The sequence below is a fragment of the Erpetoichthys calabaricus genome, chromosome 16, assembly GCF_900747795.2.
Source record: "Erpetoichthys calabaricus chromosome 16, fErpCal1.3, whole genome shotgun sequence".
Classification (NCBI taxonomy): domain Eukaryota; kingdom Metazoa; phylum Chordata; class Cladistia; order Polypteriformes; family Polypteridae; genus Erpetoichthys; species Erpetoichthys calabaricus.
Window position 1 is genome coordinate 58,735,308 of NC_041409.2, and position 17,439 is coordinate 58,752,746.

The 17,439-nt window shown below is 42.0% G+C and overlaps 1 protein-coding gene across 6 annotated transcripts in view; it reads left to right on the forward strand.

Moving 5' to 3' along the window:
• The window catches only part of syt16 (synaptotagmin XVI), an 89,738-nt gene that overhangs the window by 54,129 nt on the left and 18,170 nt on the right, over positions 1 to 17,439 (forward strand). For 4 of the 6 annotated variants that reach the window (XM_051919962.1, XM_051919960.1, XM_028821969.2 and 1 more), the window contains one exon: positions 12,089 to 12,649. The exons of the other annotated variants lie outside the window; for them this stretch is intronic. In XM_051919962.1, coding sequence (XP_051775922.1) covers positions 12,184 to 12,649 — 466 coding nt within the window. In that variant the 5' untranslated portion in view covers positions 12,089 to 12,183. The remainder of the gene's footprint in view (positions 1 to 12,088; positions 12,650 to 17,439) is intronic. 6 annotated transcript variants of the gene reach the window in all.

Below are 17,439 nucleotides of genomic sequence, written 5' to 3' on the forward strand. Positions count from 1 at the left end.
AAAATAGATGCTCAGCCTCGCATAAGCCAAACTAATTTTAGTTGCATACTCTTTCTGCCTATACTGTTTTCACCTTTCAGTTCATTTTCAGTTTAGTTTTATGAACTTGTGAGCATTTCTGTTTTATTTTATATTATTGATAGCTTTATTTTGGGATAATCGTTTTCAGTTTAGTTTAAAAAGTGGCCATTTGAGGAAATATAAGAAATGCATACTGTGCCTCCATAACACAGGGATGGCAGAAACACACAGATGTGCTCATAGCGGACGTTTTTTAGTGGGCTCCTTTTTCCTCCAGCTGTCCATACAAAAAAACTTGCCTTCCAGATGTTTTGTCATACATATCCCAGTCGTGTTGCTTTGTCCGTCTGTTCCGAGGATCAAGCCATTTGCTTTAAAGCTTCACATCAAGTACTCCATATTGCTTCATGTGGTTGGGAACATGCGCTGATTACAGCGCGTCGCCACACCCACCACACGACAGACCACCCAGTTTAGGATCCAAGGGCAGCAGGTGACACCTCAGCACCACGCTGAAACAGTGTGAGGTTTTTTATGGTGGCTGGAGTGCCAATCCAGCCGCCATCCTCCAAGTGTTCCCTGAAAGTTGGAGGACCTGCTTGCAGATTAACGTCACACTCAGGATAAAGCAACTGCAGGTTTCGGGCCTTACTCAAGGACCCAGTGGAGTGGAATCCCTTCTGCTGTTTACAGGATTTGAACCGGCAACCTTCCAATTGCCAGCACAGATCCCTAGCCTTATACGAGCCACCAACTCCGCCAATGAAGGGTGCTTCATGAAGGGCAGTAATTCCCACAAATGTTTAGACATTCCTTCTCAGTAAATAGCCAGACCACCATACTTTCTCTTTTTTTGTGTTCAGTTGACTGAGGTGACTAGACATGAAGTTAAAGTTTGCTGGCTAACATGCCTGTCATTTTACCTTCCTTTGTAGGATGTGTTTTCTCACTGTGTCACAGTCCTCAAACTATTTAAAAGAACTTTTTTGGAAATGGATTTTAAAAAAATTCCATTTTTTATTTAATTTTAATGATGTTTATTAAAATCAAATAACATTCCATACACATAACTTAAGTTTTACAAAAAAAAAAAAGTTTTGAAACAAATCAACTACCACCCCTGAGAAAGAGAGCTAGGCCAGCAGTGTAAAACTTTATGCTAGTAAAGATAAGTGAATAGATAAATTAATAAATGAATAAAGATAACTGCGGTGTGCTGGCACCCTGCCCGGGATTGATTCCTGCCTTGTGCCCTGTGTTGGCTGGGATTGGCTCCAGCAGACCCCCGTGACCCTGTGTTCGGATTCAGCGGGTTGGATAATGGATGGATGGATGAATAAAGATAAATGGAGTAAAAGAGGGGAGAGAACCTGCTTCCTCAATTTAAATGCTTATTCTAAAATGTTATTTATTAATTCCTGACAGGTTTTGAAAAAGTTTTGCACAGATCCTCTAAGTGAGAATTAGATTTTTTCCAATTTCAAATAATATAAAACATCAGTTACCCGCTGACTTAAAAGAGGAGAGTTAGGATGCCTCCAATTGACCAAGATATGTCTACGTGCCAGTAGTGTAGTAAAGGCGATCACAGTTTGTTTGTCCTTCTCCACTTTAAGCCCATCTGGAAGAACACCAAACACAGCTGTTAGGAGGGATTGTGACACCAAGGCTGTCTGATAGGCACTTAAAACTTTTTGGTCCAGAATGATGTTAATTTGATTCAGGCCCAGAACATGTGGCCCAGTGAGGCTGGAGTTCGATTGCAATGTTCGCAGGTTGGATCTTGCCCTGGAAACATTCTGGACAATTTTAAACGAGACAGATGCGCTCGATATATAATTCCGAGTTAAATAATTCTATGCTTTAGAATTAGAACCCTATTTTTTTTTCCTTTTAATTGAGCTCCACAAACCCGATTACAGGTAGACACTTGCACTTCCAAGAGTTCCATGCTTACATAGCTAGGACCTTATGCTGCATTTACACCTCCAGTGATAGGAACTGGTTCAGGACTCTAGTGCGACATCTGTGCTGTTTAAATTTGATGGTTTATTTTAGACATTGAGCTCACATTAATTTGTAGCCCTACAAGTAGTGATGCAGGAAAGGGGCAAACATTTTGTTTTTTTCTTCTCTTGCTCTTCGGTTGTCTACATTTGAGAAGCAGACCTCATTTTCTAAATACATTGTCTCAGTGTAGTAGGTTATGTTATTATATACCCCAGCATTTTCTGTTGCCATTTCCACCGCCTCAATTCAGAAATGAATAGGGACACCTAAGAGGTGTGAAGAGTGGTGGGACTGAATTGTTAACTGCTTTGGTGAATCTCAATGTCTGAGGCAAATAACATTTTAATATCTGTGCAGTCATTTCTTCCTACACCTTTCAATCTTTTTAATATGTCTCATGTTGCACAAACAATTATGCATTCAAGTCACTGAAAATGTGATCTGGCTGTTTAAACTCAAATCAGAAATGGACATAATTCAATTCCATATACAAAACGAGCCTGTGTCTGATCTCAAAAAATCGGATTCCATGCCACTCCATGCCATCCATGCCAAATCCAACCTGTGTCAGATATGTGAAAAAAAATCACATCAGAGTGATAGAGTTTACAACCGATTCTTAGCTGTGTGTCCATGTTCAAAAACCTGTTCTTTCTAGTTCAGGGGTCGCCAATTCTGGTCCTGGAGGACCACCATGGCTGCAGGTTTTCATTCTAAGCCTTTTTTAATGAGTGTTCTGTTTGTGTTGCTAATTAACGTCTTATGAATTCATTTAAATTGAATTGTTTTTTTAAAATTTCTTCATTGTTCCTCTGAATTGCTTCATTTCTTTCCTTAAATGGCACCCAAACAGAAATGAAATGTGAAGTGAGTGAGCCAACAGAAGGCCAACTAAGTCAGGGCCTCAAACTCTAACCAATTTCACTCCAACCAGCTGCTTAATGAGGCGCCAATTCTTGTTGTTAATTAAACCCGTTCTTTAATTCTGTGGCTTGTTGCTGCTCTCATTGTGCAATAGCAGACATTTCCAAAATTGTTGATTTTCTCCTTTTAAGAGCTCTGTTAAAATGTTTTGGGGACCTGAGCAGACCAACATTCCTGAGACCTTCATCATTCTTTATTTTCAGATACTGTATGATGGTCACATTTTGCTGGGCATGTTTTGGCTCATTTTGTGTCTCGTTATTGTTTGGCTGCTAATTAAGGAAAAAGAAACAATTAAGAGGTCTGAGTCTTCAAGAGCAAGTCAATTCAGATTAGTTCAAAAGAAGTTAATTAGCTGAAAAAACATTTCACTCATTAAGAAAAGGGTTGGAATGAAAACCTGTAGCCACGGTGGTCCTCCAGGACCGGAGTTGGCAGCTCCTGTTCTAGCTGATTGACAGTTTTAATGCTAATTAGGCTGCATAGCCACATAGTGTGGATAGGTGTGTTTTGCAGCAAAAGGACTCCTTGAGACCGCAGTCCTCGCCGCTTGGATCGAATAGCAGGCTTCACATTAGTCTACAGCAAGTCACAGTAACTTGCACTAGTGACTGTAGTACCCCTTGGCATTTAGTGGTCGACAATAACTTGGGTGCACGAGTGGTTGTGAGGACAAGACAAAACCTTTTATTATACTGGAATCCAAGGTAGGTGGTTGCAAAAGTGCATTGAGAAAGGTGGAGGCTACATTGAGAAATGACATTATCAATTTTGTGAAGGTTCGTTCCATTTTCTAACTTCTAACTCCCCCTCATATATATATATGTGTGTATCTATGTGTGTACAGTATATATATATATATATGTCGGACACAGACAGGCAGACACACTCATGTCACCCAAAACACGTTTATTTATAATATTATTTACAAAGTCCAAGTGCCCACAAACCCCAAAGTCCTGGCCACACAACAATGCCTTCTCTCTCTTCAGGCCGCCTCCTTGCCTTCCTCCTGACATCATCTACCTTCCACCCGACTCTTGTCTCTATCTGAAGGGAGGCAGCCCCTTTTATACACACCCGGATATGCTCCAGGTGCTCCCCGGCAATCTTCCACCGGCACTCCCCAGTGTGGCGGAAGTGTCGGCTACATACCCGGAAGCACTCCGGGTGTCCCTTCTTTTCTTCCCCCCAGCACTTCTGGGTGTGGCGGAAGCGCTGGGGTCCAGGGTCCCCAAGGCATCGGGGCACCCCCTGGCGGTGGCCATGGGCCCCTACAGAGTAGAGCTTCCAAGCCCTGTACCCGTGACCCCCAATACAACCAGGGCGGATGCCCCCTCGCGTTCTGGAGGAGGAATGAGCCCTCCTCCTGTTTTCCTGGGCGCCCCGGCCGGGCGTGAGCCCCGTCCGGGTGCCACAATATATATATATATATATGTACTAGCCATGCTACCCATCTGAGATGCGTTGAAATCTAACTAATCCACATAGAGCTCAGCATTAACATATGCAATGCACTACCTATTTGAATGTATTTCATAATGCATGTAGTAATGAAATGCATTGCATTTGTCATTTCAACAGATGGCACATCACAAACATTTGTAGTAATAAAATGCATTTCTAGAAATGTTTGTGATATTGTTAGAGTCATCTGTAGGATTGACAAATGCAATACATATGTCACTGTTATATGCCATTTGGCATGGGATTCATAAAAGCAGTGTTAATGGTTGTGATGGAATGTCAGATTCAATGCATTTTATTACTAAAAATGTTTGTGATGCGCCAACTGTTGGAATGACAGAGACACAGCAAAAGGACAGATATACTGCCACACAAGACAATTGTCTTTTTATTGAGGTTCTTATATGTGCGTGTGTGTTTGTAGGTTTGTTTTTATGTATGCAAAAAGACATGTTTTGTCAGGCTGAGTGAGAGTGATGTCTGTACTGATGCTCCATGCACATACATCTCATCCCTCATGTTTGATTGCTTTAGGCTACAGAATTTGGTTTCACCTGGGAGTCCTTTAGTGGATGTTTATCATTAAGTTAACCCTCTAATTATTTCTTGTCTACTAATGTGATGTTTTTACCCAAATGTCAGTATTTTGGTTCACCTTTCTGTCAGTCCTTGGAAGCTTTGTTTCAGTCCACAGCTCTTTTTCTGCCTTTGTGTTTATTTTATTGAAATGCTTTCTTTGTATCTTTATATATAATCTCTTAATGATGCCTTTTATCCCTTTTTTACTTTTTGTTTTCCTTGATTGTTCTGCACTCCTTGCCCTTTTAAAATCTGCTGTCAGGTCTGTTTAGCCGACATTCTCATTGACTCATTTAGTAATTGGTGTTATTCAGTCTGGATTTTCCTTTTGTAATTTCACTTTTTTAAAGCGTTATGCTACTTTTTCATTCCTCCTGCCATTCCCTTCCTGATAAGTAACCCTCACAGTGAGCACTGCAGCCCCATATTGTTGCCTCACCTAGCATGAACCCTGTTTCAGTCTTCAGATGGGGTGCCTTCTGTGTTGAGTGTCGAGTCTGCACGTTCCCTCTGTGTTCTTGTAATTTACCTCTCATAGTTCCAGGCCAAGCTGACAGAAGGTCCTTGCGGATGGATGTGTGTGTGTCCAGTGATGGACTTGAATCCCAACTAGGGTCGGATGCTGCCTGATCAATAAACAAGCAGGCAAAGATCATGGATTTTACACCAGATAGACTCCCATTATTGTGTCATAGTTTACTGCTCAGTTTTGTAATCAGTCTCTAGCTCCCTTCTTGTATTTCCTGAAAAAAAAAAAACGACTTGCTTAACCAGCTTAGCCTCCAGTTGTTTGAACACTTGTGTGTCTTTTATGAATCACAGCCCTGTGAACACACTCCTCTGTGATCTTCACCCTTTGTAAAGTTTCCGAATCCCCTGCGTTTATTAACCTTTTCCTCCATTTTTCGCTTTTGCAGTCCAGAAGTTCCCCTTTGTACATTTTCATTCAGTGCTCTCCTTTTTATTTGCTCTGTAAGGTGCCACTACTCTCTGTCTGCCTGCCGCACCCTCTTCATAAACTGCCTGTGTCCGTGTCCCCCTCGCTAGTGCGTGAGTCACTTTCTACTTTTTCTGTTCTTCTTTTGTAGCTGCTTTGCACTTTGTTTCCTGCCACAAACTGCTTTTGATACTCTTTTTTTGATCTGGACCCCTTCGTTATACTGATTGCATATGGCCTTGTCAATCCTTTAGACTTTACATATAGTCTGCTAAATACTGATATGTGCAACTGAGCTTTGTCCCAAAATCCATTCATTTAGGAAGCTAAGAAAGACAGCTGGTAGATGATGTGAGGTGCTCACAGGTTCAAACACACTTGTCACTGCTTGTGAGACCCTCAAATGGCCTGCTTGTGATAATGTTATGTCCTTATTATGCACAGTGAATGCTGAGTGAATGAAGACTTCTAAAAAGTTAGAACAAAAGTAACGATGCTTTATATAGTACAATGACGACTGAGTGAATAAATAATCTCAGAAGGAAATGACAAAAGTTAAAGCGCTATATACAGTGTAGACTGAGTGAATAAAGAACCCCTAAAAGCAATAAGAAAAGTAAAGGTGCTGTATTAGCACATTAGAACATTTTTGACGTTCTGCCCATCAAAGCTCGCCATTCCTGGCCACCTATTTCCTCCAAAACAACACAAGTTCAGATTTGAAGGCCTCTAAAGTCCTCCTCTCCACCGCACTACTTGTTAATAGGTGTTTATGATTTTCTACATGAACATAAACTTTCTAACGTTTGTGTGAAATTTCTACTTTATAGTTTCCTGCTCTATCTTTGTGTTCTTGTTGAACTCATTTTACAGAATAGAGTGAAAGAATGAAAGATTCCAGTAAGCAATGACAAACGTTAAGGCACTATATACAGCCAAGAGTGAAAGAATAAGGAATTCCAGAAAGCAATACTAAAACTAAAGGCGCTATATCGATTGAAGAATGAAGGAACAAGGTGGTCACTACTTTAAAGGGGGTTTGGAGCTGCTAGGCGATGATGAGAGTTTCGGTTTCTTTAAAACAAAATGGCATTGCCATGTCAAATCCGTTTGTTCCTCTCTGCATGGGCAGCATCTGTGTTCAAGATGTTTGTGTCGCAATCGTAGGCAAGGTGTAGAATTTTCCGGGCATTTGCAGTTTAATTTCAGTACTAATCTTTACTTTAGCCATTTGTCATTCAGTACAGTGTCATCAAACGTGTTATAAAGTGGCACTGAGCACGCTTGTCCTGCTGTGTTGGCACTGAAACAGCCTAGTGAGTGCTGACGCAGTGATGGATATGGGCGGCTGGGATGTGTGGGCTCCTAACAGATCCTGTGACTTTGGGCGGCTTCCCAACGTTACAGCAGAAAGCAATGCCAAAATGCTTGACTTTTTTTTTTTGTGCAAAAACTGATTAGAGGGGGAAATTTTGCAGTTGTTAGTGTGTGAAGCATTCGCCAGCAAGCCAGTTATTGCCTGCAGTTCTCTATAAAGTTCAGGAAGGGGCAGCATCTCCAGTCCATGTGGGGATGCTTAGTGTTTAGGAGGAGTGAAAGAAGAGATGGCACATCCTCATTCCACTTCTCTGAGTCACTGGGATCTCATATTGTGTCAGGTAGGATTAGAAATGGCAAGGAAACTGCCTCACCCTTCTGAGCAGCTTGTGAGCGCAGGAGCCTGGGCTGTGCCAATGGCAGCTCCCATATTAACAATGTCCCTGGCACTCCCCTTAACCTCTTCATTCAGCATGTGACACCTCTTGCCTACATTGTGTTACCTCAAACGTGCTTGGCCTAGTAAGACCACTGCCCTATCACATCCCGTTTGCCCCTTTCATGGTCCTATCCAGTCTTATTTATCCCCCTGTTATTACTTCTCCTACACATGTGATTTTCCTTGCCATGTTTTCCCTCTTATTCTCCCTGCCCTCAGTTACACCTTTATGTCGTTTACCTCTGTGACTCCCTCTGCCATGTCTCTGACCTGTGGTGGTCTCTGTTTTTACTTTATGGCTCTGTCACTTCTTCATTGTTGTTTGCCTCCCCTACTCCATGACTTTCTATGGTATTTAGCTTATTTTCGTTATCTTATCCCCTTATCCATAAAGCCCTGTGGCCAGAGTCACTTCATTATTATTTTTTTACCTCTTTTCCCCTCTCAACTACACTGCTCGCCATTAAAAATGCAACACCAAGAAAGACATGGGATATCAAAGTAATATTTATTTCACAGATTACTTATGATACATGGCATTTATAAATAGAAGTACAGCTCATCACATGTGTAGAATGTACAATATTCAGTATTTGGTGTATCCACCATGGATGGAAATCACCACTTGTACATGGTCAGGAATGCACAGAAAGAGACGTTGTACAGTATGTGTGTTTGTGGAATGGCATGCTATGCAGTCTCAGTACATGCCCAAAGATCATCCGTGGGAACTACACAGTTGTTGTCCAGTCATGTTTCCAGATGTGTTCAATGGGGGACAAATGTGGTGAACATGTGGGTCAAGGCAGAAGTGTACATGGTGGTCATTTAGGAACTGTAGGACAATTTGTGCCATTTGTGATTGAGCGTTTTCCTTTTGGAATTGTGTTATGATTAGGTGTTCCAAACATAAACGAACGGGTGTGAGACCTCCAACAAAGGTTACAAAAGCAGACCAAGACCTTCTCTGCTCTGCCCAGCAGAGGCTCACCCCAAAGCAGCAAGTCCCCAAACTGCTACCTGCAAGCTGCAGCCTGCACAGGCCTAATGACAGAGAGCTTGATTTAAAAGTTTAAAAATGTGATCAAGTCCCAGAATTGGCATATAATGCCTTACAAGGGAGATAAACTGTAAAAACTCCAGATTGTAAACAAAGGCAACATGGACTCTTTCTTAAAAGACAGTTTAATAACAAAAACATAGCACAAACACAAAAAAACTGCTAAAAATGAGGAAAAAGGGCGTATCTAAAAGGTAACAACCACTCCAAAAACACACTAGAATAAGCAGAAACTAAAGTCGGAAGCAAATAAATTCAATAACCCGGAAAATCCAAATTAAAAATCAGTACTTGAATCCAAACTCAGAGTTCCTCGGTTGGGTTCTCTTTATGGCCCACTTTTAAAGCCAGAACGAGGCTGTGACATCAGGGTGTCTCCGCTTTCTGGGGTTCCATCCACAAAGTATACATAATGGCCGTACATTTAAAGACAAGGTACATAATTAACATATAATAAACAAAATGAATAGTAATAACACTAAAATATGAGAAATAATACTTTAAAACTGATAAAAATGACAATAAAATAGAAAATGAACATAATACAGGGAATAAATCCTGGCTGTAACATGACAAATATGGCACTAGAAAACCTCTGAAGATAGGGTATCACCTTGGCCTCCAACACCTCTGTGATTTATTAGTGGCTGGTGAAGGCACCAGGAATGCATATGAGGTGAGAATGTGACACGCCCCACCATAACATCTGGTTCTGGCCCCATATGATGCTCCAAAATGAATGCCTCTAGGAGTCTTTGCCATTGTGCCTCCATTAACAGATCTATCCATCATGGTGCTGTAATCCGAACTAAGATTCATCAAAAAACACAATTTGATGCCAGTCATTCTGCCACTGGCAGCATTCTTGGCACCATTATAGTTGTAGATGCCTGTGGTCAACGATCAAGGGTACTGGAAGCAATAAGCACTGAGCGAGAAGGCCCTGCAAACAACACCCATTAACATGTAAAAGACCCCAAACTCTTAGGCTGGGGTCTGTGATATGGCTGTTCAGTCCATCACTACCATCCACACGAGATATCCGTCCTCCCATTTATTTCTGCATCAGAGTGGGTCTGAGCCTCCTCTACCCTCTGATGTCATACTCTCACCATTGTGCCTACATTCTGTCCAACAGGAGCACCAGTATCCTGGAGGAATAATCTGCTTTCCTGCATTCCCACAATTGCTCAAAGTCCAGGAGCTTGACATATACTGGTTCTCCTCTTCACCAGGGCATGTTTGGTCCCTCAGACCACACTGACTGCCAGCAGTCACTCAATAAGGTTTCCTTTGCTGGTTTCTTTTATACCCAGCGTGGGAATGTCCAGGGAGGACAATCCCCACACATTATTTGCATGTGCTGCACTTGTAATAATTTACACATTCTACCATGACATATCCATCCCTTCAGGAGAATATGACATGTTTTTCTTAGTGTTGACATTTTTCTGATCCATCAATCTTGGAGTGTATCATTACAACTGTTCTTTATTTTCAATGAGTCTTTCATTGTCATTTAGCCTCAATCCTCTTGTGACATCCTGTACTCCATTCATTTTTGTTCCCCCATGCACTTGTCTGTCACATGTCCCACCTTCCGTTTCATATCAACATACGCCGATCATCCACAACATTAAAACCACCTGCCTAATATTGTGTAGGGTCCCCTCGTGCTGCCAAAATAGCTTTGACCCACTGAGGCATGACGTCCATTAGGCCACTGAAAGCAGTAGATCCTTTAAGTTCTGTAAGTTGCAAGGTTGGGCCTCCATAGATCAGACTTGCCTTTCCAGCACATCCTGCAGATGCTCAATTGGACTGAGATTTGAAGAATTTGGAGGACATGTCAACACCTTGAACTCTCTGTCATGTTCTTCAAACCATTATTTAACAATTTTTGCAGTTCATCAGGGAACACTAGCTTGCTGAAAGCAGCTACTGCCATCAGGTAATACTGTTGCTATGAAGGGGTGTACATGGCCTGCAACAATCTTTAGGTAGGTGATACGTATGAAAGTAACATCTGTATGTATGCCAGGACCCAAGGTTTCCCAGCAGAATATTGCCCAGAGCATCACATTGCCTCTGCTGGCTTACCGTCTTCCCATAGTGCATCCTGCCCCCATCTCGGGTGCTTTGCACCCAGCCATTGCACATGATCTAAAAGAAAATGTGATTCATCAGACCAATCCACCTTCTTCCTTTGCTCATTAGTCCAGTCCTGATTCTCAAATGCACATTGTAGGTACTTTCGATTCCATTGGTGCTTTGGACAAGGGTCAGCAAAGGCACTTTGACCTCTCTGTGGCTATGTAGTCCCATATGTAGCAAGCTGCGATGCACTGAATTTTCTGACACCTTCCTCTCTTATCCAGCATTCATTTTTTCACCAATTTGTGCTACAGTAGCTCTTCTGTGGGACAGGCGCGCCACTGCTCCCCATGCGCATAAATGAGCCTTGTGCTCCCATAACCCTGTTTTTGGTTCACCAGTTGTCCTTTCATGGACCACTTTTGGTAGGTACTAACCACTGCATACCAGGAACATCCCACAAGACCTGCTGTTTTGGAGATCTCTTAACTAGTGGTCTAGCCATCACAGTTTGTCTCTTGCCAATGTTGCTCAGATCCTTAAGTCTGCCCATTTGTCCTGCTTTTAACATACCACCTTCAAGAACTGAATGTTGCTGCCTAATATATCTCACTCCTTGACGGGTGCCATTGTAATGAGATAATCAATATTATTCACTTCCCCTGTCAGTGGTTTCAGTGTTGTGGCTGATTGGTGCATCTCCCCTTTAGTCTTTCTGCATTAGGTCCTTCCTTCATTGTCATTTACCTTCCTTCCTCAATAACTCTTCACCCATATGTCCCAGTCTTCTCTTGATACCTCTCAGACCCCCACACACCCACAGCCCCATTGCTATTCACCCCTTCCACCCCTGACTTTCTTTGCCATGTGTCACACCATCCAAGCTCTATGCCCTATGTCACTCTTTTCTCTCCCCCACCCCCCCTCCTCTTGTATAATCCAATTTCAAGGCTTCCATCTTTCTTTTGTGGATCCCCCCATCCCTCCTTCTTTGTGATACCCACCTGTTTCATATTGCTCTGTCCCACTTTGTTACAATTCCCTCCTTCTTTGTGACAAACTCCATGACTGTTAACACTCCGTGCTCTTCCATTGATTCCCAGTGAGTACCAAGTGACTGAGCACAAAAATGACACTGTACGGATGAGTGCTTTGTGAGGGGCTCTTTGCCAAGTTCTGCTTTTATCAGATTAGACTAAACCATAAACATGTGTTAATTGCTTTATGCTGCTCATTCTAGAGCCAGAAAATTGGTAGTCATGGCATGTTGACAAATTACACATCCCTTGTCCAGCGGGCCTCATCATCTTCAAGCGTAACCTGGACCAACTGACCATGGCATCTTCTCAAGAAACTCAGAATGTCTTCCAGCCTTTATCCTCTTGGATAACTCGCATATCAGATGCTATGTCATCCACTTTTCTCAACATTGGTCAAGGAATGGGTAAAGGAGAGCCCAACCAGAACACCTCAGTAGATAAAGAAGAGGACTCCAAAAGTGAAACTCAAAAAGGTGATGACAGCAGTATGAAATCTATAGACTCTGAGATACCCAAGGAAGATGGGCATGGAGAAAAGGACAGTCTCAATGACAGTTTGGACAGCTCATCAAAGGCAAAGTTTAAATCAAATGGACATCAACGTACATCCAGTGCAGGTATAGACAATAGTAGCACATCTGGGGCATCCAGTGACACTTGGTCAATGCCTTCAAGCCTTCTGGAAGAACAACTTGACACCATCCATGAAGATGGACAGGAGGACACTGACTGCCATAGCCTGTACCCAGAAGTTAAAAATGGTAAGAATGAAGTCAAAGGTAAGCATTGGCCCCCAGGTTAAGACTTCCTAGCTGCAAAGTAGAAGAGAATGAGTTGGTGTTTTGCATCGCTGGTGAAGATTAGGCTTTTGCTGTCACTTGGCTCTAGTAGTGTGGGCCCTAAATACACAAGAGATAGAAAAGATTTTTATGTTCATGTTGTCCCTTGGTCCCCCTGTAGAGTATCCAAATAAGGCCTAGCTATACCACTTCCATAAAGGTATAAGATGTCCCTGGCCTTCTCTACCATTCATAGACTTATTACCTAGCCAGGTACTGTCCAGTTCATTTCTACAGCCAATTCCACTCTCATCCATTGGTACACTCCTCCAATGGCATGAGCACAGAGGCCATGCAACACACCTTCATAACCAGCCTTCTCCGTTATAACACTGTGTGGTCACAACACACAGTTAAACGATAAAACAGTTATCCATAGAGTCCTGTTTGCCAAACTCATCATAGGCATCATACCAATGTTAAGTAACTGTGCATCGCCAAGCCCCATCCTTCCATTTTACAAAACAAGCCCATTTCACCTTTTTCATGCTCATCTCACATATGCTGTAGCTAACTATAACCAATCATGGATCACCTATCTCTTCCAGGCCTTGGAAACCCTCCACTGTTCAGTGCTCTTCCATAATCTTGACACTCCAATCCAGCTTATTGGCCTCCACTTCACAGTCACTGTAAGCCTTGCTGCTGTCTCAATGTCACATGCCCAGAATCCCACCCTACCCAGTCTATCTCAGTGCTGTGGCCCTGCCAGGCTCTTCTCTTCCTATGCCCTGAGTTGTGTGTCACAATGGAGAGCTGTGGCCTAAGAATTTCTCCATCAGGTGTACAATGTCAGCAGACAAGGGGCGCTGGCTCAAAATGACAAATGATGACTGGCCTGTGTGCCAGCCAGCTGGGTGCAGATTGGGTAAAAACATGAAATCCTGCAACAACTTCCCTCCTGGCTGTCTGGTGTCTGGTTTGTGGGGTTCTTCCATTTCCTGTCTTTTCAAACAGGGGCTTGCATGAGGTGGGCCTACTTTGTTGGCTCAGTTTTGTGTTTTGGAAAAACCTAAAAGAATGTCTTTCACTAGCACTTCCTTACCTGCTAGAAGAAGCAGGGCCACTTTAAATTGTGCTGATTGGAATTAGAGATAAATGTATGTGTGCCACATTCAGCTGTGTTTATGTCTATATGGTGAGCAATTTGTAATTTAAACGGAGACCTGTCCCACTAGGTGCCGGAGGGGAGTAGTGCTTAGAAGAGGGTCCTAATGGTTCTCAACCCATTTTTATGAGTGACATACTAAATAAAACTTGCAGGCTCAGTGCACCTGAGATAGACACTCAACTGCCGAAGCGCCTGTTTATTTTTAAAGCGCATGCCGCTTGTGCCGTTGTCTTGCTGTTTCTATGGTGACCCAGAGGCTGATTTGCTCCCTGTGTCTTTGCCAGCAGAAGAGGCCTTTCACCGCGTTGAAGAGCCCATTTACAGCAAAATAAGACACTTCAGACTGTGGCGTCTCCTGCATTAACCCATTTCTCAGAACGCCAGAGCAAATGAAAGGAAATGTCATTAACCCATATGGAGATTTGTTTCTTCCCTCCTCCTCTTCCTCCCCCTCCTCCTCCACTTGTCTTGTGCTATTTCTCATCCGTCTTCTCAGACTGCAGCTCGGTGTGGCACACTTTTATCGATAAGGCTGAACTTGGTCTTACCTGTCCCATGAAAAGGAGCCTCAATGACCACAGGGCATGTGCTCGGGCCTGGCAATGCAGACCTTCAGCAGTCTCGTTGATGCCAAAATGGCCTCGGTGACTGTTTCCAATGCAGCATAAGTGACCATTGGACATAAACTCTGCAGCTGTGTTAGATAGTGAGCATTGGATACTGTCCTTGTGGTTTTGATAAATTTAGACTCATAAGACATTTGATCAGTTGCCTGTAAGACTGTAAGTTGTAGCTCTAGTGGTTCCAACAGATGTCAAGAGCTTGGTTGCCTGTAAAGTGAAGGGTCAGTAGTAACTAGCCACGGCCTCAGTGTCTTACAGATAAGCTATCATGGGACATGTAGCCACTGTGATGACAGGACTTGCCATCAGATAGCTGTGAAATATGGCCTTGGTGATGGTTAGCCATGACTTCAGTGAATGTATCAGATGACGGTTCAGTACCCATAGATATAGCCTCATCTAAGAGAGGGAATGACCTCAGTGACAGAACAAGAAGTGGCCTCAGTGAGCATAGCGTATGTGCTCAGCTACCAGTGAGGTATGGCCTCAGTGATGACAGCACATCGCCTAATGAGCTGCAACCTCAGCTATGCATTATGGGATTAGTGGCCAGTTTGATGCATCCTTAACATTTATAGGACATTGGCTTAATGGATTTATTGAATGCACCCTCAGTGAGACACAGACTCAGTTGCTTTATTAGATGTGACATTAATGAGAACCTCACCTTTGAATCAATGTCTTAGTGAGGGTAGGAGATGCCAGTGTCCCACAGGATAAGAGCCCAGTGGACTGTCAAATGCAGTAATAGGAGGTGTTGTGCTCTGTAGTCTTCATTGGTGTATTCAGAACATGGCTGTTGTGAACAAAATCCTATAGTCTGTCAGGCTTATTTGGATAACTAATAACAAAGTTATTCTTTTTTTTTAAGTTGCTAAGGTTTCAACTTCAACTCTTTGATGTTGTAGTTTCTTTCAGATTTCTATGACCCTTTGTGTGACAATATGCCCTATGGCTTCCATCTTGAATGTACTTCCTTTTAATTTCCACCAGTTTCATTGACTCTTATTCACTGTTTAGCTAAAGGAATTTAACTTATAAAATTTTATAATTCAGAGTTTCATTGATCTGCATGAAGTACCTTCATCAGTCTGTTTTGTGTTGAATTGTGGAATCTCTTTCCCGTAGTCTTTCAAAACAGGGCATGTGCTATTACTCCCAAGATGCACTGCTTCTAGTGCTGCATTGTCTTTTGTATAACGTAGTAACCGGAACTGCATACCGAGCTCTAGATGTCATCTCACGAATACATTTTACAGTCTGAGATTACTGTATATTAACAACTTTTACAATTTAGCCTACATTTTAATCAATCCATCCATCTAAACCCTCTTTAACTAAACAAGGTTGTGGGGAAGCTGAAGACGATCTCAGTGCGGATTTCCTCAGGGTGCTTTGGTTTTGTCCCCATTCAGTTTAGGTGGACTGGCAATGCTAGCTTTTTATTTGTCATTTAAATTGCTTCTGACCATTACCTAGACAATAAGGATGTTTTGTTAACGTAAACAGTGGTTGCTTCAAACACGGAAACAAATGAAATCTAAGAAAGTGAAAAGTATTTATATCATGACATTAAGTTTTGTTTTCCTTATTGTAAGAATTATTGACTTATAAAAAAACTATGATCATTTAGCTTACTTTAAGAAATCTTGTCAAGTAAATTTTGCTTTCCCCATTGGCAGATTTTTTGCTAAATAAAAGCAAAACAACTCCCATTTCATATTTTTTCTCTAGTGTTTGTATATACATTTTTGCAGTGTAGGTCATTGTGAACCATTTTGCTTTTATATTTAAAGTTCCTTTAGCCTACCTGCTATGGCTTACTTAGCACTTTTCTACATTAAATGTACTTTTCTAAGTGTTCACCACTCTTGATGATTCTCCAGGTCTTTCCAAATTGTTTTTGCTACCTTCTCAGTATCTGACATCTTTTAGGATCATCACGTCTACTAGTTAGGCCAGAATCTGATTCGTTAATGTCTATAAACAAACTGCTATAAGTTTCTAACAATGACATTCTTCTGTTATCTGCATTCATCTTGTTTTACCTGTTAAGCGGCTTACAAACAAATTTTGTAATTTACCGCTAAGGCAAATGATGTCTGTCAAAACGTTCTATCTTTTTTGTGGAACATTATAAAGATCATTTGGAAAATATATTTAATGTTTGGTTTCAGTGATCAGAGGATTGGTGGATGAATAAGATGCGGCTTCTGGAAATACAGTGTTCATTCTTGTTAATCTGGAAGACACAGTTCAGTGGCAATATGATATAGCCTCCATATGCTGTTTATGTGTAACCTTATCGACTGCAGGATGTTCACTCTTATAATTCCTTTGAGGTACAATCTTAGCTGTTTGACCTACTGGATGAGACAAGCTGTGTTTTGCAACACCAGTGTTTGTATTGCCAATGAGACCTAGCAGGATGTTACCTTGGTGGCCTGTGAGTAGCCTCCATGATGTGGCCTTCGTTTAAGCAGGCTGTGGTGTTAAGAGGTACATGTGATACAGTTTTAGTGCCTGCAGATTACGGTCATGATGCTTTGTGAGATGCTGCTTCAGTTACCACAGTGTATGTCCATTCAGGATATGACATGTAGGCTTTATCACCCATTGGAGAACATGGCCTTGGTGGTCTGTGAGATGTGCTTTCATTAGACACAGGGCTACAACTTGAAGGCCTAGTATATGCAAGATGTCACCTTAGAGTTGTCCTTGAGGTGCACAGTGATGGTGATGAAACCTCAGGAGTTGTAGAACTTGAACACAATAGTCTCCATTATGTAAGCAGGCACTGATTTCAGTTTAAAGATTATAATAATATGCACTCAATACCTGAATAGAGCATCCCAGAGTCACAGAAGATGTGTTCGTATTGTATTAAGCAATGCAGCAAAGACAGAGAGAGGATAGCGCTTTGAGTACTGAGAAAAGCGCTATATAAATTTAATGAATTATTATTATTAAAAAGTGAT